The following is a 26239-nucleotide window of genomic DNA, read 5'->3' as shown; positions in this document are numbered from 1 at the left end:
ACTTCTCACTTGTATAATGTGTTCTATTTCCCGCCAGGGCTGAGCAGGTAGACCACTGCTTCCCCTCATGGACATTAGACTATGCCTCCTACAAATCATACTGTCCCAATATCGGTTGTATGTTGACGGCTAGTGGAAACCTGGTCAAACATTAAAGTGTGATCAGATTTCTGCGGCTAAAGGGCACATCTGCAGCAGAAATTCAGCTCCGACTAGTCGAGGTGTATGATAATGTCATGTCACTGAATCAGGTTTGGATTTGGTGCACTGCCTTTGATAACTGCAGGACAGACGTTCAAGATGACTAGCAATCCGGCCAGTCAAGCACGGCGCTACCATTGAGAGGTACTGGACCATCAGCCCTGACCTGGCAACGAGTGATTTTCATCTCTTTGGACCATTGAAGAATCACCTGGGTGAAAGGCGAATCGCAACAGACTGAAGTTCAGCAAGCCATCATGTTCTTGCTTCAGGCACTTGGCACTGATTTCTTCTATGCCGGGAAAGATGCCTTGTTGTACTGTTAGTTCCCATACTTGTCTAAGCATTTGTTCTAAGTGGAAATATAATCTGTACAAAGGCAATACTATTGATTATATGTTGTGATAGAAGTACTGGAGAAGTTAGGTGTGGTGTGTATGTGTGTCCCCGATTTTTGTCAGGTGTTTTAAACCCCCAGGAAAAGTATGTTTTACCAAACAGATGTCGGCTTTTGGTAAAAAACGGATAATGGGTACTGGGGGTGTGGATGTGAGAGAGAAGGGAGGGCTCCATCCACAGGACCATTTCAGGTGTTAGGCCTTTCAGCCTGAGAGCAGGCTAATGAGTGATTACACCTGGAAGTGGCTCATAAAAGCTGTGTAATGTCTTGGTGCAGTGTTTCACACCTGGGAGAGCAGGCTTGCAGGTTAGCTTGCTCTGAGACACTGTTTGATACAAACCTGAAGGTATTGTGGATGTGAACTTGTTTTAGTGTTCTGTAGTGAGGGAAGCTACTGTCTAGCTAGAGCCCAGACGGGCTAGGAATTTATTTTGTTTTGTTTATTGTTGTTAATAAATAAAAAAAAAAACTGGCGCCGACCAGTTTGCTCCAAACCTCACGACTGGAGTGCTGTTTCCTGGCTGCTGTGTGTAAGGAGGTGTCCATCTACCCCAGGAGAGGGACCCCCTACCCCGATCATATCACAATTGGTGGATAAAGCGGGCAATGCATGCTGAAAATTGCAGCGAGAGTAAAAAATTCTACATTTAAAATTTGAAGTGACAGACATCAATTTGGTGTGTTGGATATCAACTTGTGTTCTGTGAAGTCCATGAAGGTGGCATCGATAGATGCTTAGAGAAGCCAGGTTTTGCTTCAATCCTACACCTAAAGACAACATAAAGGACATTGTTAAGGCCTTGCTCCAAGCTACGGCAGCTCAGCAGAAAACCAACAAAATTCAGGAGGCAGCCCTGAGGCAACAGCAAGTTGCCATAGTGGAAAACAGCCAGGCCATAAAGGAGATGGTACAACACCTGGTAGCCCGGTCTGGAAATGCTTCCACTGACCCTCCAACCCACACTCGCCAGTCATTTTTTACAGAAGATGACTCCAAGTGATGATGTTGAGGCGTATCTTACGGCCTTTGAGAGAACCGCAGAAAGGGAGAGTTGGCCCAAGGAACAGTGGGTAAGTCTTGTGGTACCCTTCCTGTCTGGAGAGCCACAAAAGGTCGCCTATGATGTGCCTGGCTGATGCAAAGGACTATGTAAAACTAAAACGGGAGCTCCCAACTCACTTGGGATTCACCACATTTGTACGTGCCCAACGAGTCCACCGTTGGGCTTTCCAAATGGAAAAGCCTCCACGCTCACAGATGCATGACCTCGTCCATCTAATCAGAAAATGGCTACAGTCCGAGATGCTGACAGGACCACAGATCGTGGAAAGAGTTGTGATGGACCGGTATCTGCGATCGCTACCTGCAACTCTGCGCAAGTGCGTGAGCCATGCAGACCCTTAGTCCGCAGACCAGTTAGTTGAACTGGTGGAAAGGAACGTGGTAGCTGAGGAGCTGTTGAGTCTGTCCCACCGAGCCCCGATGGCGCAACGGCGAACTCCCATCGGCACTGGTAAGACTGTTCCAGAGGAGAAGGATGCTGGGCGATGGAATGTACCTAAGACTGACGGTGAGGAACCTGGAGACAGGCCAACCAGGCCAGGAAGGTTCCTTCCCTGTAAAATACTAGATTAGAATGTGATTCAGTGTTTCCGATGTGGTGGCTTCGGCCATATTGCGGCTAATTGTTCACTTACCTCTGAACCTATGCAATGTGATGCTGCTCATGTCAACCGCAGGGGGTCTTTCTTTGCACTGCCAGCCTGTACTTGTGACCGGCAGGCTGAGACAGATAAGCACGTGTGTACTCACTGTAGAAGGCAACAGAGTAGAGGCTCTGTTAGATTCTGGTAGCCTGGTTATACTTATGAAAGTTGAGCTGGTGAACCCCTTGAAGCGTAAGGGGAATACTGTTGGTGTGACCTGCATACATGGGGACACTCGCTATTACGTTACTGCGGAAGTGAACATAGAAACACCATGTGGTTCCGCGATAGTCTCTGTGGGTTTGGTACATGGCTCAATGTATGATGCAATATTGGGGTTTAAACGCATTCATGAATAGGCCACTATTTGAGAGAGTGCTTTCGTAGCGTTCCCGCTAGACTGCAGGTCGGGCAGGGCACTTGGGGATCTTTTGAGCATGAGTACTCCCGAAAAGGGGACATGGCCAGCTCGGGAGGGGGTGTGTTCTTGTGACACGCCTCCAATTTGTCACAGTTTGTGGCATGCCCAGCACTTACGGAGGTGCTGGATTTCCCGCCGGCTCTCTTCATGGTGACTAGATGCACAGCGTTAAATCACCCAGCGGTGATCGTTCACCTCAATGACTCAGAGGGTCAGGGCATGCTGTTTTAGTGGGGGCGCCGCTAAAATGGCAGGGCGCATTTGCCCTATTAAAATCAGGTAGGGTGCGACTACCACTTAAACAGCATAGCGGGAACACTACTCTCGGTTGCTGTATGTTGTGTTCTTATTTGCAATTGATTGACCTGAAACAACTTTTATTTATGTTGTATTTAATAAAAAAAAAAAAGTACTTTTCTCTGCCTATTTAGTACATATAGCGCAAGTAGTGTAGCTCAAAAACTAGAGCTAATTGAAATGTTCTGAAGTCATATTCATTTTTCTTGACCTCAAATTAGTAAGTTCTGACTATTTTTAGTACGGAAACAAATTAAAGTGTTTTTGTTGTACAGTGTAGTCTTCCGTGGTGTTTGATTTCTGTTAGAACATGCCTGAGTTTGCAAGTTTACCATACACAATAACTTTGTTTATCGTAAACAAATGCACTGTGTGTGACTGTTTACTGTAAATAGCATGTAGTATGAGTTGTATAAGTTTGTGTCTAATAGTAGAGAGTTTAGTAATTCTCATTGTATTTCCACACAATGGAGCATGTTCATAAACTTGGACACTTCATATTGTTTGTTGTATTTAGGCATACAGTCAGGTGCATAAATATTGGGACATTGACAGAATTTTCATATTTTGGCCTCTATTCACCACCACAATGGCTTTGAAATGAAACAGACAAGATGTGCTTTAACTGCAGACTTTCAGATTTAATTTGAGGGTAATTACATCCAAATCATTTGAACGGTGTAGGAATTACAATGGTTTCTATATGTGCCTCCCACTTTTTAAGCGGCCAAAAGTAATGGGACAAACTAAACAATCCTAAATCTAACTTTCACTTTTTAATACTTTGTTGCAAATCCTTTGCAGGCAATTACAGGCTGAAGTCTGGAACGCATAGACATCACCTGTCGCTGGGTTTTATCCCTGGTGATGCTCTGCCAGGCCTCTACTGCAAATGTCTTCAGTTCCTGCTTGTTCTTGGGGCATTTTCCCTTCAGTTTTGTCTTCATCAAGTGAAATGCATGCTCAATCGGATTCAGATTGAATTGGCCATTGCATAACATTCCACTTTTTAGCCTTAAAAAAACTCTTTGGTTGCTTTTGCAGTATGCTTCGGGTCATTGTCCATCTGCACTGTGAAGCGCCGTCCAATGAGTTCTGAAGCATTTGACTGAATATGAGCATATAATATTGCCCGAAACACTTCAGAATTCATTCTGCTGCTTTTGTCAGCAGTCACATAATCAATAAATACAAGGGAGCCAGTTCCATTGGCAGCCATACATGCCCACGCCATGACACTACCACCACCATGCTTCACTGATGAGGTGGTATGTTTTGGATCATGAGCAGTTCCTTTCCTTCACCATACTCTTCTCTTCCCATCACTCTGGTACAAGTTGATCTTTGTCTCATCTGTCCATAGGATGTTGTTCCAGAACTGTAATGGCTTTTTTAGATGTTTTTTGGCAAACTCGAATCTGGTCTTTCTGTTTTTGTGGCTCACCAATGGTTTACATCTTATGGTGAACCCTCTATATTCACTCTTGTGAAGTCTTCTGTTGATTGTTGACTTTGACACATATACACCTACCTCCTGGAGAGTGTTCTTGATTTGGCCAACTGTTGTGAAGGGGTTTTTCTTCACCAGGGAAATAATTCTTCTGTCATCCACCACAGTTGTTTTCCGTGGTCTTTGGAACGTTCTCTCCGCATCGGAGAGCTCAGCAACACCAAAACAGTTGATTTGGCCACACCTAATGTTTTTGCTATCTCTCTGATGGGTTTGTTTTGATTTATCAGCCTAATGATGGCTTGCTTCACTGATAGTGACAGCTCTTTGGATCTCATATTGACAGCAACTAATTCCAAATGCAAATGTCACACCTAGAATCAACTCCAGACCTTTTACCTGCTTAATTGATAATGAAATAACGAGGAAATAGCCCACACCTGTCCATGAAATAGCTTTTGAGTTGATAGTCCCATTACTTTTGGCCCCTTAAAAAGTGGGAGTCACATATAGAAACCGTTGGAATTCCTACACGTTCACCTGATTAGGATGTAATTACCCTTAAATGAAATCTGAAAGTCTGCAGTTAAAGCACATCTTGTTTGTTTCATTTAAAAGCCATTGTGGTGGTGAATAGAGGCCAAAATATGAAAATTCTGTCAATGTCCCAATATTTATGCACCTGACTGTATGTTACAAAATATGAGTGAATTATTACACTTGCTAGAACTCTGCAAGCAGGCAACTCACCTTCAGACTTTGGGCCGTATTCAATTAGCGGCAAAAACAGCCGGTTTTTTTTGCCGTAGGCAAACCGCCGTTTTTTGCCAAAAAAGGAGATATTTTCACACAAAAAACAGGCGAAAACACAATTGGCGAAAAAAACTGGAGAATTTTTTTCTCCAGACCAGGCGAAAACAAATATCAAAATCCCTATTTTTTGCCTAAAGATGTGGGGATTTCTTTCAGAACCCTTTGGACACTCCCCCTAATGATAAATGACCCCCAAAAAATCGAAAGTTGCGCACTTATCACCAGTTTCTTTTCGCCTATTGCTTTTTTGCCTGTTTTTTTTTGCAAAAAATGTCAGTTTTTGCCGCTAATTGAATACGGCCCTTAGGGGGAATTCAATTAAGTGCATTTTGATCGAACCTGCGAGTGAGTGCGAGTCCTTTGCAAGTTCTGATGCCGTTGCCGGTTGCAAGTTAATTGAATTCCCCCCTTAGAATTAATTCAAACACATTAAATCACGTATGGACACCCTTAGGTAACAGCTGTCACTGTGTTTTTATACCCGACTAAGCAGAACCCATGGCCTTGACTTTCATTAAAAGATGGGGCAGCATGAGATGTTCTTTTCCTCAGCACAAAGGACGTGCAGTCTACCACATGGATTCTCTCTTCCTTTCTAGGGATAGGTTGGGGACTGTCCATCACTGCCTAAAGGCCGGATTCAATTAACCGTTGTACTTACCGTGGGCTTATAGCTTTGGACTTTAACGGCCGGGGCTATTCAATTACAAGCCCATTTCTTTGCACATTAACCTATATATTCTGTTAAGTGTCCGGCGCTATGGGTTAACGTGCTCGCTGTGGTAAGGGCCCTACTTACCACGGATTCTGTTCGACCCTCAGGAGGGAGTGAACATAAATCCTTGGTGAGTGCAGCCTGTGAACTTACCACTGCTTGCAATTGATTAGCCCCTGGAACTGCTACAAGCCCCCACAGTATGTACTGTGGCAAATTGAATCTGGCCCTAAATGTAGTAATTAATGTTTGCAGCTGTTTTGTTATAATGTGTTGTAAACCTGTCAATGTAGGATGTGTAATGCTTTTCGGTAGAGAATATTATTTTCTTATATTTAAGTAATATTAAGATCATTTTTTTTCTTTAAGTTTACAGTTTCCATGAGGCCTGTCCTCTCTTGTCGTTATGGTATCCATGGGAACTGCATTCTGAGAACAAAATCATTTTTTTTTGTCCTAATAGTTTTGTGTGGTTATTTCTGTCTTTTCTGTAAAGAGTTCTGTGTTGGGCAGCCCTATATTTTATATATAAATATATGGAAAAATAGAAAGTAAATGTTTGAGTAAACCAAGTTGTATTGATTTTCAAGAGAAATCAGATCTTTTACCATCTTTTGAAATATCATGGATGAGTTTTTTTTTTTTTTTTGCCAGGCCGTATTTCTCTGTTTTATTCACAGATAATGCCCCTTAAATGGTATGTAAGAGTGTGTAGTATCTGTGCTTTTTCTATGATCAAACATAATGGAGTGATGCAGCATTCTGACTGCAGCACATCCAAAGCTTCTGGAGCACTGGGCTTCACTCTTCCCCTAACAAAACACTCATGCAATGCAGCCCACACCAATGCAGAGCAGCAGTGAATGGGACCTATTTCCGAAACGTCTGTCCTGTAAGACAGAGTCCTGTCTGGGACAGAGCCTTCAAATTAGGTCCAGTGTTCTCCCCAGAATTTTTTTTGCGCTGACTGGATCTAACTAGATCCAGCAGGCGCGCGGGGCAGGCTCCTCACGTCACGGATGACGTCACCCGCGCAGTGCATCACTGGAAACGCTGGCCTGTGTAGCGATTGGAGGCTTCTTTAGCCTCTGGTCACTTCAGAGGCCAGCGTTCCACAGCGGGGGTCAGCGGGGAAAAGTGCTAGGAGGCAGGCTGTTTCTACCTGGCGATGCGCCCGCAGAAAACAGCCTGGAGAGAACACTGAGGTCAGTTGGGAAATGTGTAAATATGGTATCCGGTCTGTAGATCTACAATAAAAAGGTACGCAATGTTTAGGTAGACACCACAAGTTAGACAGGCAATAGGTCGACACAAAAATTGATATGTAGGAATGTCGACAGGTGCAAATGGTCGACACGGTCAAAAACTCGACACAAAAATGGTCAACACATTTTTTACGTCAGGGTTAGGCACTCACCGGAGGGTTAGGGTTAAGCACTTAATCCGACGGTTAGGGTTAGGCACCAGGAGGGAGGGTTAGGCACTAGAAGGGATGGTTAGGGTTAGGCACCAAGGGGAGGGTTAAGGTGAAGATTAGGGCTAGACAAAAAAAGTTACAATTTTTTGTGTCGACCATTTGTGTCAACTTTTTGACCCTGTCGACCATTTGTACCTGTTGACCTTATTTCATGTCGACCTTTAGTGTGTTGACCTATTGACCCTGTGGACCTTGCGGCCCTGTCGACCTATTGCCTGTCTAACTTGTGGTGTCTACCTAATCATTGTCTACCTTTTTATTGTAGACCTTTTGATCCACACCCGTAATACATAGGCGCAGAAAGATTCAGTAAACAAGGTTCAACATGGGGTGTATCTTTATGCTGAAACTATAGGTTCATTGTTAATTGTATGAAAAACCAGCTTGAAATATGCCCCATAATGATATATGGTTCAAAACACATGGTATCTGCTCTATATATCTATGTAGTGCTGCATCCTGGAAAATGACACCTGTTGGCTGTTTCAGCATTACACGTGAGAGTTCTCTCTTTTCCTATAGCAAAGATCAACACAACATGGTACAGAGAAGACACTGATCTGTAACTTTGCAGCTCACTTGTAGACTGTCCCCTGATTAGCAGAGCTGACTAATAAATAATAGATTATGAATGTGGGAGATCCCTGTCTGACAAGTAATGCACCTGAGCTATTTGGCCTGCTAAGCTCACGTCCTGCCATCGTGTGCTGCTGCTGCCTGTGAGTGGAAGGAAATGTGATCGGAGAGAAGTCCACGCATCTCGGGTGGGAGGAGCTGAGGAGGGAGCTAGGTGCCTGGAGGAGAGTAGTCGCTCACCATAATCACACACAGCTTTCAGCTCTTACATGTACCGTGTCTCCGTGGAAGCATGCCCTGCCTCTGGGATTAGTAGATGAGGAGACATTCTTCATAGGAATGTGAGCATTAACCCTACAAGCATGAACACCCTTTTCCTTCTCGATTTCTCTGGTCCTTGCACAAACCACTGACAACTGAAGGCAAGTATATGGCAGAGCAGCTTGTTGATTCTTGCCACAGTGCGTGTGTGCTGCGTGCGAGTCACAGCTGCAGTGTGCTGATTAGCTTACAGGGGAGCTGTGTGGATTCTATGCTTGTGTAAGGCAGATGTGTGTGTGTGTGTGTGTGTGTTTATATAACTTAATGGTCTTCTTTCCCTGGTCTTACTATTGTAATCAGCTACTGAAGGTGAACTTCCACACTACTCAGCTATAGTCTGGGTTGAAGCCTCTGAAAATGGTATTCTGATAAATATGTCCTCACCTCTATCTGTGTAGTTGGTAAAGTTTCATTGACAATTTTTAAAGTAGTTTTTAAAGCCTCCTTTTTCATTGTTACGCCTTCATTGGCACTCATGAGGCATTTGCTGCCATATGACTACGTGGTAGCATTTGCATTCAAGAAAAAATGCCAGCTTCGGTTCATCCCACCACAAACTTTGGGTTTAAATATAACCATGTAGTTTCAAACTTCTCATTTTCATCAGTTATCCTATCTGTGCTCAGCGAGGTCTGTAACTCATAGCAAATATACATAGGGATCCTATAGTTTGTTTAAACAACCTCAATTTCACAACAGACTACAATAATTTAAATCACCATTGTACTATGTTATGAAACAAGATTTCCTTTGGTATTAATTATATGCTGTGTTGTGAAATTTGTGCTAGCAAAGTAGCCACATAATGTGCCCAGCTGTCTGCTTGTTGTTTCTCAGTCTCTCCCCCACAGTGCGGACCTTTCTGTATTCATCAGATGCTGCCTAGGCGTTTGACACATCCCTTACACCATTTAGCTGTCAGCTATCTGATGCGCTCTCCCTTCTTTCTACATACATACATACATACAACTCTTTAGTCTGACTCAGGGATCCAGTCACTGAATTTTGACATGGATACATGGTAGACTATAAAAATGTTGACTTTGTAAAAATGTCGACATTTGACTTGTCAACAGTACATTTTTGTAGTAATTTTATGGTTAGGCTAAAATATGCACAAAAAAAACCTATGGTGACATGTGAAATGTCAACCTAAGGCCCATATCGATATTATGACTGCTGACATTCTGGTGTCAACATTCTGATTGTCGACTTTTCATACCACACTCTACTCAATTTACCTTTTTTTTTTGAAAACCTATTTTAACTTTAAAAAAAAAAAATTAAAAAAAGGCCCCTTAATACCCCATGACACTTAAATTCTAGTAAAGTGTGTTTTAAATGAATTGATATATTGCATAGGAAGAATATAGAATATTTTATAAAATGTTCCTTTGTAGGAATTCTTGAACAATGAAGCAGTGATGGCCTAGAGGTTCCAGAGCAGTAATTTAACCATAGGGGCTCGTTGGCTACTCACAAGGGAAAATGATCGGGCTACTGAGGGATAGTACCATAGGATATCTTCTTCACAAAGATTTAGGAATACTAGTAAATGTGTTACTTCATTATATAACAAGAGCCAAGTACAAAATATGCTGCTTTCATAGAAATCCGCAAGACCACCATCAATAATTGTTCAAATGGTGGCCAAAGTTTACTAGATTTTCAAGCTCTTTGTCAAGCTACTTTAATATTACTGGAAGGAAGACCATTATTATTTATTAAACTTTATTGAGCTGAGAGAGACTAGTAATTATGGTTTACCTGTATTCTTTTTTTTATCTTTTATCACATGTACAAATCAAACAGGTAGGGTAGTCAAATCATGCAAATCCCTTCTGCTAGCAAGGATTGTTAGTCAAATGAGTAAGATGATGGTAGAAGGGAATGCCCAGCCTAGATATCTGTGATGGAAAAACTATACTCTCGGGTGTTTTATATTGCCACCATATATCACTTTGCTTGTGTGATGCAATATAAACATCTATGTTATAGCCATGACTGATATAACACATCAGTCAGTAGTGTTCTTCCTATTCTTTAAGGGCCACTGTCAAAAACCAGTATTAGCTTTTGTTGATCTAGTTGGGCATTTGCGAAGCCTAGTGCTTGCTTAGCACTGCAACTCAGAGATTGTCAGCAATCCAGCTAATGCCCGTAATAGAATCCTGTTCCCTTTAAAGCATATGCTCCAAAAAAAAAAAAAATCAATACACTTTCTCTCCTGGAGGACATGCTTCTCTTTTTATGGTCTGACTTACTATTGATCAAGATTGTGCTTGTGATGGAACATGTGGCTTTCAGAAGGTGAAAAAACTAGACGATATGTACCTCACATTTCTGTAGGGTCTGAAATTGTCCAAAAACTCAGTAGAATCTTTTCATATAAAAGGGGGTATTAGGCAGGCTAACTTTGTTAGGGATTGGATTTTAGATCTCTACATCAGGAAGTTGTGCTTTATTTAGACAGTCTACATAACATCAAAGTCCTTAAAGAAAACCGTAGTGTACCCCCTTTTTATGTGCACCCCCTTTTTATGTTCTCTGTTTTAAGTGTTGCCACCAATTCCTGACTTGTAGAAAAGGGAAAGCCAAATTGTGAACTTTAGCTGGTTTGTTAACCCTGCACACATCAACAGGCTGAAGATTGAACGTTTTAGATGACCATCTTAGCTGCGTACTGCACTTGTAGAATTAGAAAGCAAGTGGATGCATTTACTTTCCATCACTCCCCTTGCTTCTCACAGCACTCCTTTTCTTTTGTAGGAAAAATTGTTTGCAGATTAAAAGCATATTCAAATGCCATCAATGACGGAACTGCGTGTGTGTTTCCTGACGTGGCATAGCAGAGCCCCTGCCAAGCTATTCATTCTTACTTGATTCATTACCGTTGAACAAGTTACAATAAATACATGCTAAATCATTCAGTGCGGTTATTGTGCAGGTACATGGAACAGCACAATAATCAGCAAAGACATGCCAGGTTATGTGCCAGTTGCAAACACCAAAGAATGTTATATTAGTCATTGCGTAGTAGTGAGTTCAGCTCTGTTCATTGTGCATGTTAATACATTTGGAGACAAATGCAGTCATCCATAATTCGCAGTAACTCTAAATAATAAATACAGTTCTTTACCAGAGAGTCCTACATCCCATACTGCACAGTAATTATAAATATGCAGCCCTTAGGGAAAGTGGTTTGTCCCTCACTGCAAAATATTCAACTCTTTATAGTCTCATTGAAGACCATTTAATTAGTGACCATCATCCCTACTTCTATTAAATTAGAATGAGCTTTATTGCCGCCTTTGTGTTTTTTTTAGTCCTTCAGACTCCTGTGCACCTACATTAGCTGTACTGATTATTTCAATTTCACCTGATTAAAAGGGACACATTTTATGGCCTTTGAAAACATGGGTGTCTCTGTTTTCATTTCAGAATTATGGGAACCCTACAACTAACTACTCAATAGACTTGTAAACCTGTCTGTTCCTCCTAATAGATTAAGGATAAGTGTGCTTTTAGCTACCCAGCTAATATGTGGTGTGTTTGTGTGCGGTAAGACATAGTGTGACCAGTTTAAGGCAATAGCTGCACCATTCTTGTTCTAAGCAGCCTTCAGATTGAAACTCGTAGCCCTGACCACACAGTTCAACCATGAAAGAAGAGGGCCTTCTGAGGCGCAGGTCATGTGCTGGGGTGTCACCCGGTGCCTTCCTCCCAAGGCCAGATGGACGAAAACTTGTCAGAAATGCATCATTTGGAGGATACAACGAGCTCTCCCCTACACTGCCAGGTTTGTGTGCTTTTTCTTTATTTCTGTATGCATATGATTATTTTACCTACTGTGCCTAAACGCTAGAAATCACCTGTCATGTCAAGCAGACTTTAAAAGTAAAACAACTAAAATGTCCCCTTTACATAGAAGAAATGTAACTACGATATTTGTCAATTACTTTTTTTTTTATATATCGGATATGCCGGATGGAGGAATTGACATGGTCACCTATTACTGCTTTAAGCAATAATATACTGCTAAATAAAATGTGTTTTATTTTGTTTTTTGTAACAGCAGCTTCGGTATACATCTTGATAGCTGTCTTCTGAAAGTATTTTTTGTGTTTGGAATTTAGAGTCCCAAAATCTGTGGAACCCACATGGTTATAGTGATTTAATTCTACCAATCTGCAGCCAAAAGGTGGGAACACACCTGACAGATATATCTGCAGATGATGGCCGTTTATACACACTGAACTGCCATCATCTGTGTCTGTCTGCGTGTTCCGGTGGCCAGGGGGCGTGTCCTGGCGGGCTGGGACCTGTCCCGCCCCCCATCCCCACGGCTACCGCTGTGTGTGTACGGGAGGTCTACAGACCGCCCGTACACACCTGCCGATGGACAGATATGTCTGCGGACATATCTGTCCATCGACTGTGCACAATGCGATATGTCGGTGAATGACGACATTCAGAGACACATTGCGGGTACACACTGGATGCTCCAGGCATTGCTGTAATCACCAGCGATTGTGGCCCCGCCCCGTGTGATGTCTCACGGAGGGGGTATGGCCTGCATCGGGCCTGCGAATAATGTTATATATATCAAAATGGCCCTCTGCAGAAAAAAGGTTTCCCACCCCTGGGCTAGAGTAACATTTTAATGTGGAGATTTCCTTTCTTTTTTGCCAGGGTGTGACCAGCTAGCAGAATTGACAAAAGTTTTTTAAAAGAAAAAAAACTATGCAACGCGAAAAAGGATTTTTTATCAAGCTAATTCTGCCCTTAAAACATTATGTAACAGCTGTTTAAGGGATATAAATATGTATTGTTAGACTGTAACAAGATAAAAAGCAGGCAATATTTGAGATATTACCTGTTTTGTAATAGCCAGCCCTCGCATGAGCCGTCTTTATGGGGACAGTATGTAACCAGGCACGAAAAACTCAGTTTTTGGAGCTTGTGTAGCTAATGCCATAATTCTGTAAGTGATTGTTTTACTACTACTACCTACCACGCCTGTATTCCGGCCATAAAGACGGTGCATGCCCACAGTGTCAGCCTCCGTAGCCAGGCGGGGACTGCAAGAGAGATCAATTTACCATTGAGTGCATCCGATAGCAGTCTGTGCCGATGTTGACTTTGCCACATTAAAAGACCACCATCGCTTGCTTTTCGCACTCTGCATGTGCGGCCATTGGGCAGTGTGTGCACTCTCTCCAGGCAGCTGGGGAAGAATCTAAAGAGCCCTCTCCAGGCAGATATGTAGCCTTTAGATAAAAGGCAAACTTTTTCAGTTAGGTGATCAAATGTAGATGGAATAAAAGTTTTTTTGGGGTTTTTTTTTTTTTGTACACATTTTAAGGAATACTGAGCATAAAATTAGATTTCACCACCTCCTGTTTGTCCTTTGTGTGCAATGTCCAGGGAATGTGTTAAACTGTAACTATCAACAGGTTTGGAGTTGTGACTCTGTGACTTAAATGTAAAAATATTCTTTAACCGAAGTAATGATCAACGAAGAAGCTAGCAGCGGAAAAGAAAGACCACTCTCTCCCTTATGAATACTTGTTAAGTTCTTTGTTGAATTTAGTTAATATTTTTTAAGAACAATTTGAATAAAAGCTGTGTGTTTGTGTGCTATTCTAGGCTACATTCCTTGCACCTTCTCACCTCTGTGCTCCTCCACAGCCTTAAGCTGGGTACACACTGGAGCGATGTCTAGCCAATTTGACAAATCGCCTAAATCGCTGAGTGTGTACCGATGATTTTGCTATCCTGAGGTCGCTAGTTTTGATGTGTATACATCAAACCTGACGACATTGCTAGCGACCTATGGTAGGTTAAGGAAGGATGGAACAGTGATCGTTCCATGGTTCATTAACTCGCTCACGTGTGGACAGGCAATCCCTGTTCAAGGGCATTCGTTCCGATGTCTGAACGAAAGCCCGCCGTCTCAGTGTGTACCCAGCTTTAGAAAACGGGGGGTTTGTGTGTTCATTATTTCTGTTTGATTTTCTTTTGTATAAATTTGTGTACAAGGCCGTATTACATTTATAGGTATAAAGTAAATGTGTGTAACCAGGCTATTTAAGGCTTGTTGTATGTTCATGTTATATCCTTCTGATAAAGAAATCTGATGCAAGTCTTATGTCAGCACATTGTTGCTAATTCCTTCTGCTAAGTACTTTCTTATTGTAATCAGGATCAAGGCTGTCTCAATAGCCATCCTTCAGAAATTCAACCTCACTAAAGACACAATTGTATCTTATTGACCCAACAATGTTGCTGTATCATTTTTGTAACATCTGCAAATGTTTTATATATACACTAAAGCAGTGGTTCCCAAACTTTTTTGAATCACGGCGCCCTAGTGCATCAGAATTGTTTTCACGGCACCCCTGAGCCAAACGTTTGTTATTGAGAAGATAAAAAATTTTTTTTTAGTAAATTGTGCTTACCTGTCATCCTTAGGTTCAGTTATGTTGTAGGGGACAGGTTTGCACTTCTGTTTATCCACATATTTACATTACATTGATGATAAACACTTTGATTTGGTGCTGGACCACCAACCTGAGGTACCCCTGCAAGTGTCCCAAGGCACCCCAGGGTGCTGCGGCACACCGTTTGGGAACCACTGTACTAATGCATTGAATCTACATGGGCTAAGTGTATCCCTTTGTGAAGTTGTAATGTGGTGGGTGTTGGTAGGGCAACTTGCAGTATCCTCGCCCAGTATATGTTCATTGCTGCTGGCTAGTTAGTGCCGTGTCTGACACTTGCAATCCTCAGCTGTTGTGACTCATTTTATACAGTAGCACTGTGAACCTTTCAGTATGACTTGGACGTATTGAATTGTAATAAATGACCTGCCCAATCTAGGCAAACTGCACAGCACTAGTGTAAACAAAGTGACATGGTCACAATAGTGTTGTGCTGGACGACTTATAAGGAATGGACAAACTTGAGGATGTACATTTCTAAATTCTGTATGTTGGTGGGTAACTGGCTGCTGTATGTTGTTGTGTTAAGTAATGAATGGAGCGTGGTGTGACAGTGCCAGAACCATTGGACCAGAGTTTGTGAACTAAGCGTTATTATTGTAGAATAAACAGTCTAAGCTTACCAATACTAGTTGGTATTTTACATATTAAGTACTTTGCAAAATAAATCATTTTAATTCTGCCATAGATTGAGTTGTAAACAGTCCAATGCATCTACTAGTATTTGCATGCCAGTTAGTAAGAAGTGCTGAGCACAGCAGAAGGTGTCTCAATAAACAGCCTTGTCTGGATGGCCTTTGTAAATGTCAGGGAGTGAAAAAAAAAATGTTCTTTTTTTTTTTCTCCAGAATGTTTAGCCCGGCACAGATGGGCATTGTCTCCACCCCACAACAATGTGTGCTCCCAGAGTATCAGCATTCCTGAGATACTGGGATAAAAATGTTCTAGGGAAAGGCAGAGTGGACAATTGATTGTAGGTTTCTTTCATTTCTTGCTCGCTCCAGTTGACATGCTTGCTAGAAATAAGATTGCATGGTTTTATTCACCATCTTGTTGTAGTTCAAAGTGAGAGTGCTGTGATATGTGAGTGTACCAATTTGTGACATGTGAAATTGCTTTGTATCCATTAGGAGCATATTGAGTACATTGTACTGTGTAGGTGTTTGTATGTCTATTGTATTTGTCTGGGGTTTACCAAGTCAGTGTTTCTAGAAATATTCTGAGATATGTAGGTACCTTGGATATTAAACTGGTGCCTATTGTAGAAAATCTGGAAACTAGAGGGACATAAAACATCATTACAGACTTCGGCATATAGTGACAAACACTGTGTTAAAGGGCTTTAATATTTGTGGGTTGGTGAACAGGATGTTTTGCTGTTTTAGACATAAATTTAAGCAGAAGGATTTTTTTTCCTACATTTATTTTGATCAAGGCTATATACACACTGAGCAAAACCGCTATACCTCAGATGTAGCCATCTGTGTCTAAAACAAGGTAGATACTGCTGAACGACTTGCCAAAAGAATCATGGCACTGGACAGAGTTAATTTCACCTCAGGTCAAACCTTTTTCTTTTCTATCCAGTATGTATGAGATGTGAAAAAGAGACCGAGGCAATTGGTGACTATTGTGAGCGACAGTGAGTCTATCAGTTGCCAGTGCCCTGGTGTCCCATTCTCGGATCTTGTCTGTCCCACCCACTTGTTGGATACAGGTCCATTGAGAGCTGATTTACTTCCCTCATCCTGCTGTTGGTTTCATTGTTCTATTATTCCATGAATTGATGTATAATGGTTTTATACCTGTACATCTCTGCAGATACTGTGGCACCATATAAATGAAAGAAGATGATAATGGTAACAGTCCTCTATATAACTAAGAATCTCTTAAACCAGTGGTGTCAAACTCGGGCCCCTCCAACTGCAGTGGAACTACACATCCCAGCATGCACTGCCACAGCTTTGCTATTAGGGCATGCTAAAACTGTGGCAGTGCATGCTGGCATATGTAGTCCCACAGCAGCTGGAGGGAACACTAATTTTTTTTTTTTGTCATGTACTACATGGCTAAAAGTATGTGAATGCCCCGCATCTGTTTGTTTCAACTGTAAGTACTGTTATTGTAAAATGGAAACATGTAGAACAATGTCAGCTTGATCACAAACTGATATGCCAACAAGTTCATACAATGGGACCACTGAATGTGGTAGTGTGTAAGAAAAAAAAACTATCAATACTTTGTTGCAACACACTCTTACTATTGAGTCCAAAGCTGATGGCAACGTTGGCACAAGAACTTTTTGCTGATGGCTTCATGGATTAGGTTTTCATGGCAGACTACCATACACAATGCCAAATAACAGCTGGAGTAGGGTAAATAACACTACAATTTTAATCTGGAGCAGTGGGAAAACATTCTCTGGGGAAAACATTCTCTGGACTGACAAAAAACCCCCCAAAAAAACAGTAACCTGTGGCACTATGGAACACAAAATATAAATAGTAAATAATAAAATTGTAAATATATAAAAAAGGGGCAGATACACCTAGCTGCTGTGCTTAAATATTGCCAGCAGAAACCACAAATAAATAACCAAAAAAAGAACAGCATTAAAGGGGTATCTGATAATCCCTTAATATTAATTGTGAAATTAAACCAGTTAAGCAACACTAAAATATTAGTAAATAAATCAGTAAAAATGCACATATGTCATTAGCAATTTATTAGGTCAATAAATAAATAATGAAAGATAAAAAATAAATGAACCATGATTATACAGTTTATAAATGCAATGAACATAGAACATTATAAAATAAATAATCCTTGGAAACTATGAACCCAGCGTTGTCAATCGGGCTGGGTGGTGGTAATAAAATATCACCTAAAAGAAACAATGTCTCTAGTTGCAGCTGCAATGATGTTCCAACTTGTGATTCATATCAACATGTATCCACGTTTATAGGAAGCAAAAAATAGATCTTCCAGTTCTGTTTAGGAAAATGAAAATGAATGTATATATAAGTGTGTAGTGGATATAGCATTTGTGATCTACTGTACTTTTCAAAATCCTGACTGTAACGGGGGAGACTATGGTTAAGCTGTGGAGCTAAAATTGTATACCTACAGCCGCGTCCGGCTAAACAGACATTATCTCCACTCCAATATATTGTATTGGAGGAGAAAGTTCTTTTTTTAAAAACAGGCTCTCCGATAACCTCCCTGACAGTGGGTGCTTGCGAGTTATGTCATATGGGCACTCACCGCTGCGGATGTGAAATTTAGGCCTCTCCAAAGTGCCGTGCTGCTCCCCCGTTGTTAATATGGGATCCTGCCTTTCTTGATTAGAAGCACCCGCCGTTAATGCCTGCGGAGTCTCGTGAAAGAGGCACAGTGATAGCCGGGTTTGAAGAGGTGCATACGCTGCTGCTACTGGTCCTCAGAAGTTCAACTAATGTCGTTCCTTAACATGTTTCTTCCTTAGAAGGATTTCATCAGAGGGGTGTGTCTGGACTGACACACCCATACTTAATCATCAAGCAGTCTAGTGGACAAATCTGGGTTTGGTGGATCCAGGAGAATGGTTCCTGCCTGAATATGTGCTGCCAACTTAAGTTTGGAGGAGGAGGAATACATGTATGGGACTAATTATCATGGTTTAGCATGGTCTCCTTTATTCCAATGAATAAGAGAAGTATTAAATAAATAGCATTCTTTATGGCAGCAGTTTCGGAGAGCCTTTTCCTATTTCAGTGTGACAGTGCTCATGTGCACGAAGTGAAGTCCGTATATATGTTTGGAGAGAACTTAAGGAGTCTGCACTGAGCATCATCCCCCCACAAGCATTGTAGGATGAATTGTAACACTAATTGCGCATCGGGCCTCATCACCCAACATCAGTACCCACCCTTGTTATGAGCTTGTGGCTGAACGGAAGTAAATGCTCCAATATCTAGTGGAAAGCCATCCCAGGGTAGTGAAGTCTGTCCTATCAGCAAATAGGGGACCAACTGCATGCTATTGCCCATGGTTTTAGAATGAGATGTTCAACAAACACACGGGTGTGAGGTTGATTTTTACATACTTTTGGCACTGCACTAAGAGCTCTGGTATTAAACCTCTTTTGAAATGAAAGTGTACAGTATACTTGTACATTTTATTGCATGATATTTGTATATTCTTTTTTATATATAAAAGGTTTTTTGTTTTTTTTCTACTTGTTGGAAACTTGAGGAACTGTGTATTGTTAAACTATTATTTTTAATTGTGATGTGACATGGCAGGGTTTTCCACTGGGGGGGGGGGTGTATCCTATTACCTGCGGTAATTTGCGGCACGGTCATTACCGGCTATCCTAGTACAGCCCCTTTTTTTTCGTGCTGAAAATTAGTGTTGCCAACCCAAAAATACTTAGATCCGTGGCAGGCAAAACAAAACCCCCTTTAAGTGCCGGCATTGGGGCCAATTCGATAGCCCCGTCAGCGGTAATGAGTCGCGGCAAATTGCTGTGGCTAATAGGATACCGCCCATAGTATTTTATGATTTTTTATTTTGCTTTGTAATCTGATGGAATTAGAGCATAGGCTACACACCGTTTACACATAAGGAATATAGTGCATTAAGTGCTTTTATATGCAGGGTTTACACGATGCGGACACTTTATATTACAAATGTAATCTCTTTTATGTTAGACAAATGATGAACTTGTATTCTTCATGTTTTTTACTTGCATGCTGTTTATTAATACTAAAGTTTTGGGTGTTTTATAATGATATTTTGTAATTCAAGTTGCCAATATTTTTTTTGCTTGCTCAGTTATGTATGTAGTTGTGTGTGTATGCATTGTCCATGTTTTACTAGCATGTGAAGCTTACTGTGGAAGTCCTCATTTTGTTTGTGGTCCTATCAATAGAACCAGATGTGATCCATATACTGAAACATTACTGAAACCAATCAAATGCCAGTAAAAGCAGTCATAAAATGTGTGTAACTAATGTCATTGGGTACAGTGCTGTACATTCCTCCTTTCTTAGGACAAAGTTTTTGAAGATAAATGTTTGTACTGTAAAGCTGCTGATGAATGAAGCACTATAGATTTGCTTGTTGCATTAATCTGCAGATAGAACAGTGTTGATCTGCTTATTTCAATTAAATAATGAGATTATTAAATGTTAGCCATAGTCTTTCATAGGCCAATACTCCCAGTAACCAATTTCAGGTGTGTATTGGGATAAATTGTCTAAGCTGGGGTGCCCACTGTTATGGTATATCACAACCCAAACTTTAGTGTGCTGGCTTCAGCCATTTAGCATTGGATTGCGCAAGGAAAACGTTTGTTTTGGGGGGGGTTTCTAATCCCAGGTAAATTTATACTTGCATATTTAATAATTTAAGTTGCCTAAACACTAGGCGATCTGATCACGATCCGATCTTGTGTCCGATTTCTCCCCCGGCAGCTCCCCAGCAGTTGTGGGCACGATTTGATGTTAAAAGCTATTCAAATTGGCCCACGATCTATCATGCATCCTGACTATTCCAATGCATCGTGACTGAGATTTTCAGATCTTGCCTGCAGCAGGCAAGATCTGACGATGCGATGTACGACCAGTGGGAAAGTGCATCAGCATCTTGATCGTGAGTGGACACTCACGATTAGGACATTTTTTACAAATAATTTAACAGTGATATACAGTCAGGTGCATAAATATTGGGACATTGACAGAATTTTCATATTTTGGCCTCTATTCACCACCACAATGACTTTGAAATGAAACAAACAAGATGTGATTTAACTGCAGACTTTCAGATTTAATTTGAGGGTAATTACATCCAAATCAGGTGAACGGTGTAGGAATTACGACTGTTTCTATATGTGCCTCCCACTTTTTAAGGGGCCAAAAGTAATGGGACTATCAACTCAAAAGCTATTTCATGGACAGTTGTGGGCTATTCCCTCATTATTTCATCAATTAAGCAGGTAAAAGGTCTGGAGTTGATTCTAGGTGTGACATTTGCATTTGGGATCAGTTGCTGTCGACTCTCAATATGAGATCCAAAGAGCTGTCACTATCAGTGAAGCAAGCCATCATTAGGCTGAAAAATCAAAACAAACCCATCAGAGAGATAGCAAAAACATTAGGTGTGGCCAAATCAACTGTTTGGAACGTTCTTAAAAAGAAAGAACGCATCGGAGAGCTCAGCAACACCAAAAAACCCGGAAGACCACGGAAAACAACTGTGGTGGATGACAGAAGAATTATTTCCCTGGTGAAGAAAAACCCCTTCACAACAGTTGGCCAAATCAAGAACACTCTCCAGGAGGTAGGTGTATGTGTGTCAAATTCAACAATCAAGAGAAGACTTCACAAGAGTGACTATAGAGGGTTCACCATAAGATGTAAACCATTGGTGAGCCACAAAAACAGGAAGACCAGATTAGAGTTTGTCAAACAACATCTAAAAAAGCCATTACAGTTCTGGAACAACATCCTATGGACAGATGAGACAAAGATCAACTTGTACCAGAGTGATGGGAAGAGAAGAGTATGGAGAAGGAAAGGAACTGCTCATGATCCAAAACATACCACCTCATCAGTGAAGCATGGTAGTGGTAGTGTCATGGCGTGGGCATGTATGGCTGCCAATGGAACTGGTTCCCTTGTATTTATTTATGATGTGACTGCTGACAAAAGCAGCAGAATGAATTCTGAAGTGTTTCGGGCAATATTATATGCTCATATTCAGTCAAATGCTTCAGAACTCATTGGACGGCGCTTCACAGTGCAGATGGACAATGACCCGAAGCATACTGCAAAAGCAACCAAAGAGTTTTTTTAAGGCTAAAAAGTGGAATGTTATGCAATGGCCAAGTCAATCCCCTGACCTGAATCCAATTGAGCATGCATTTCACTTGATGAAGACAAAACTGAAGGGAAAATGCCCCAAGAACAAGCAGGAACTGAAGACATTTGCAGTAGAAGCCTGGCAGAGCATCACCAGGGATGAAACCCAGCGTCTGGTGATGTCTATGCGTTACAGACTTCAGGCTGTAATTGCCTGCAAAGGATTTGCAACAAAGTATTAAAAAGTGAAAGTTAGATTTAGGATTGTTTAGTTTGTCCCATTACTTTTTGGCCCCTTAAAAAGTGGGAGGCACATATAGAAACCGTTGTAATTCCTACACCGTTCACCTGATTTGGATGTAATTACCCTCGAATTAAATCTGAAAGTCTGCAGTTAAAGCACATCTTGTTTGTTTCAGTTCAAAGCCATTGTGGTGGTGAATAGAGGCCAAAATATGAAAATTCTGTCAATGTCCCAATATTTATGCTCCTGACTGTATACTGTATTTTTGCCAGGTACATAACTTGTATTGACTTGTTGTAATACATATGCTGGTTGTTTTAAACATGTAAGTCTAGAATGACAGTCATTGTGATGTTGTGCACTTAATGTTGTGCAGTTATGTGAAATTTGTGTTTTAATTTGTCTTTTCGCAGGAGAGGTAATTTTCTTAATATATGTTTGTATCCTTCTGCCTGCTTTGCTGACACCTGGGTTTCACCATTGCTGCCAATTCCCAGAGTGTCTCCTGGCAATTGAGACGAAAACAAATTCTCTATGTATGGTTCACTAGATCTAGAGGCAAAATTAACCCTTAAGCTGTGTACACATTAGACAACATTGGACGATTTGTTGTTTTGGGACGAATCTGAATGACAAATCGTCCTCCTCGTCCAGTGTGTACGCACTGTTGTGTGCTACCGCGCATCGTTCGTCCCATCTTCAGATCTGCCTGCAGCACAGGCCAATCTGAAAATCTGGCAGCCAAAACTATAGGGGCATACACACTAGACAGTGTGCTGAAAGATATTATGTGTACAGACTGAACGATATCGTTCAGTGACTTGATCCTGCCACGTTCATGAACAGGCACTTTCAGACGATATCGTCAGATTGGCCTGTCTGTTTGCATGACAGCAAACATCGTTAACAATCCGTCGGATCATGCATCGTTGGTTGTTTGGTGCATACACATTGAATTAATATAAATGATATATCATTATTGTTCATATCGTTCAATTTTATTGTCTAGTGTGCATGCCCCTTAAGGATCTGGTTGCAGAGGAGGAACGATATATCGGACGGTCGCACACCAGATCGTGCAGTGTACGGACCGCCCGATATATCGTATAGTTGCATCTGCCGTCGCTGGGTACACACATTGTCTAGTGTGTACCCAGCTTTAAAGGCAATATTTTTAAGGTCTAAATCTCCTTGTAAACTCACTTGATACAAAAGCAAATAAGGACAGACTTTACTGCTATAGGTGTCTTTATGTTTTGGTCAGCATGCAGTAGGCACTTTGCAATCCAATATATTATAAGGAATCTTGTATTATACACCACTCCTGGCTACCAGCTGGTGTGCCTCATGGCTCTGTTCTTGGCCCTCTTTTTCCTCTTTGGGGTCAATCCAATTAGGTTCGAGTTAAGTCCTGTGCACAGTTTTTTTGTTTTTTTGTGCTCCGCCCCCTGAGCAGGTGAAAATGGAGGGAACATTTTTATTTTCAGGTAAAAATGTCGGGACCCTGTGCAGAACCAGTGGTACACATTCCCAATAATTTTATTTATATAGCGTTTCTCTCCAGTAGGACACAAGGCACTTTACGGTTAGTATGAACATAATACAGAGGTTTACATTTTCATAAAATACACAAATTATGTGTATTAAACAAAGGTGAGGCAGTCATTTTGGGTCATCTGTTCCAAGCCTTTTTCATCCTACCTGCAAAGGATCAATGTGAGGCAGCCATTTTAAGTGTACTACAGAGGATAACACTGGGAGGCGCTTGGAGGGATTATGATTTCGCCAATAAAGACCTGTCTGTGTTCAGGTGAATTTTGCTAAAAAGCTCAATAGTGGGTTAGATAATGTGGGACAGATACATGTAGGTGTAAATGATGCAGGAAGGGTGCATAGTGTTGTATTGATGGTAGAGAGTTTTTAGAACTTGCAGATGCAAGGTAAGTGTTTATTTCAACTTATAGTAACACTGAAAACATTTTTCTGGACCTCAAATTGCTGGAAAGAAATTAATTTGCTGAAAACTCTTGCTATCATTTCACCATTGATAAAAGTGCAAAACTCATCCATTAGACGCCGTTTTCAAAACCCTCCGGTACTGTCGTTATGGCCACGAACAACGTTCTATGTGGCCCTAGTATCTCAGTAGCCACTTTTTTGGGATCCAGGATGGTTTCTCTACTTATTCATGCACTTCTCCCAGGTTGCATTTTGCAGAGAAGTCACGCACCCTCGCTCCGACTACCGCAAATTGGCATTTCTAATTGGATCTCGCATTTCTCAGGTGCAGGCATCGCTTTTGCAAACTCGCACCTAATAGGATTGAGCACATTATATTTTCTCCTCATTTATCAACGAGTTTATCACGCAAAACGAGTAATAAATGTCACTGTGTATGATAAATGGTGCTCCAGCCAATCAGCTCCTAACTTTCATCGGTTAGAAAAATGACAGCTGGGAGCTGATTGCCTGGAGCATCATTTATCATACACAGTGAAATTTATCACTCGTTTTCAGTGATAAACTCGTTGTTAAATGAGGCCAATATAATCTCTATGGTGATTATACTTATATCTACAGTATCTCTACTCCCCTGACCTTTCCCCCCCTCTCTTCATACTAATGTTTATTGCTGGCATTCTGCCATTTTCTCATGGATATCCCAGCACTTTCTTACACTTCATATGTGTAAGACTGACCTGATTGTCTTCCCAGTTTCCCGAGTTTCCACTCCTTCCTCCTTTTCACAATCCATTAATAACATTATAATCTCTTCTGTCCCACAAGTTTGTGTTGTCCTCTTCTCTGTCCTCTCCTTCAAATCCCCCATTCATTTAGCTTTCCCTACAAAATGTCTCCAGGATTAGTCCCTTCCTTTCCCTGGTGGCACCAAGGACCCTTATGCATTCTCAGGTCATCTCTCATGTAAACTATGATAACCTCTTTTTTCATAGACTCTCTCGCTTCACATTCTTGCCCATCCACTTTGTTCTGCCAATGACCGCTGCCTCTCTTCCCAACTAATATTCCCACACTCGCCTCCAGGATCTTTACCTGCACTGCTCCCTAATCCCTACCAGAGTTTTCATCTCTCTGCAAAGCCTCAGTCGCGCTCTCACAATCTACTTCTTTACTAAAGCTTCTTAAGTTTGCATTCTATGCCAGCACTTTCTGTCCTAGCACACTGACTCCTCTCACCGTTTCACCCTTACCCTCCTCTGCTATAGTTTGTGTGCTCTCACAAGCATGGCCCTCTTTCCTCATGTATTCTTCCAGTACTCGCTATTGCCATTATCCCCTCCCCATGTGCTGTGACACCCTATAAAGATTAAAAATAACAGGAAACCTGTTGTTTAATGTAACCGCTGGAGTTATTCTGTTTTTATACTTGAAGATGAAAAATCATTAAAAAGTTGGAGTAGTTCAACATCTCTATTTTGCACTCTAGGCTTTGACAGAGGAAAGGATGAAGTCTTGCAAAGCAAAGAAGATTCTTCACACTCAATGTCCAAGAGCAAGGTAAGCCTTTTCATGCCCACTTCTGCTGGCTGACTTTACTAGTCAATTAGGGTAACTTAGACAGACTGACCTTGCAACATATAACGCATGAACTATTTTGTTAGAGTGCAGGAAAAACCAAAATCCATTCTCTAATAAACGGGATAAAACAGTTTATTATAGAACAAGGTGGATTCTCAGATGGTAAGTGTCACATGCAGGGCAGGGAGCTCTAGGCAAGTGTGAATAAGTGTATGCAGAAATATTCTAGGTTTTTGAATGGGAAAATTGAATAATAAAATTTTAATGCTGCTGGATATCCTTTAAAGGGTAGAACTTGCTTTATACTATGTACTCAATTGTTTATATTTAGTTAAATGCAAATTATGATGAACCTTTTATCTTTCTTCCCCCATGTTTGTTTTCTTGTGCCCCCTGTCTATTTTATTATTTGTAGTCGGAGTCTAAATTATATAATGGCTCTGAAAAGGACATTGCTGCCGCCTCCAGCAAACTTACAAAAAAGGAGTCTCTTAAGGTAAATTATTTGTTACCCATAATAAAATACAGTGGTTTGCAACCGGACTGATTTCTCACTGAAATCTGTGTATCTTGCTGGCAGTAACCTAAAATCACTGTTGGTTATAAAATACATTAGTTGTCCAGTTGGAAGCTCATTACCGAACAACTGCAGATTTGCTATTTATTGGCAGTATTCTAGATAGGTACACTATTAATATAATGTTTCTAGGGGAGTTATTTGTGATTGCTACT

At 41.1% G+C, this 26239-nt stretch overlaps 1 protein-coding gene across 5 annotated transcripts in view; it reads left to right on the top strand.

Moving 5' to 3' along the window:
* Positions 1-26239, top strand: part of OSBPL8 (oxysterol binding protein like 8) — a 210935-nt gene that overhangs the window by 134647 nt on the left and 50049 nt on the right. For 2 of the 5 annotated variants that reach the window (XM_088452558.1, XM_088452556.1), the window contains exons 1-4: positions 8271-8479; positions 11997-12177; positions 25416-25486; positions 25923-26003. In XM_088452558.1, coding sequence (XP_088308684.1) covers positions 12039-12177; positions 25416-25486; positions 25923-26003 — 291 coding nt within the window. In that variant the 5' untranslated portion in view covers positions 8271-8479; positions 11997-12038. Of the gene's footprint in view, positions 1-8270; positions 8480-11996; positions 12178-25415; positions 25487-25922; positions 26004-26239 lie in introns of those variants that run through there. The other 3 variants (XM_088452555.1, XM_088452553.1, XM_088452557.1) reach the window with 2 other exon arrangements.

Source organism: Taudactylus pleione, unplaced genomic scaffold (genome assembly GCF_031769625.1).
Source record: "Taudactylus pleione unplaced genomic scaffold, aTauple2 ptg000038l, whole genome shotgun sequence".
NCBI lineage: Eukaryota > Metazoa > Chordata > Amphibia > Anura > Myobatrachidae > Taudactylus > Taudactylus pleione.
This window is presented reverse-complemented; position numbering and strand designations above follow the sequence as displayed.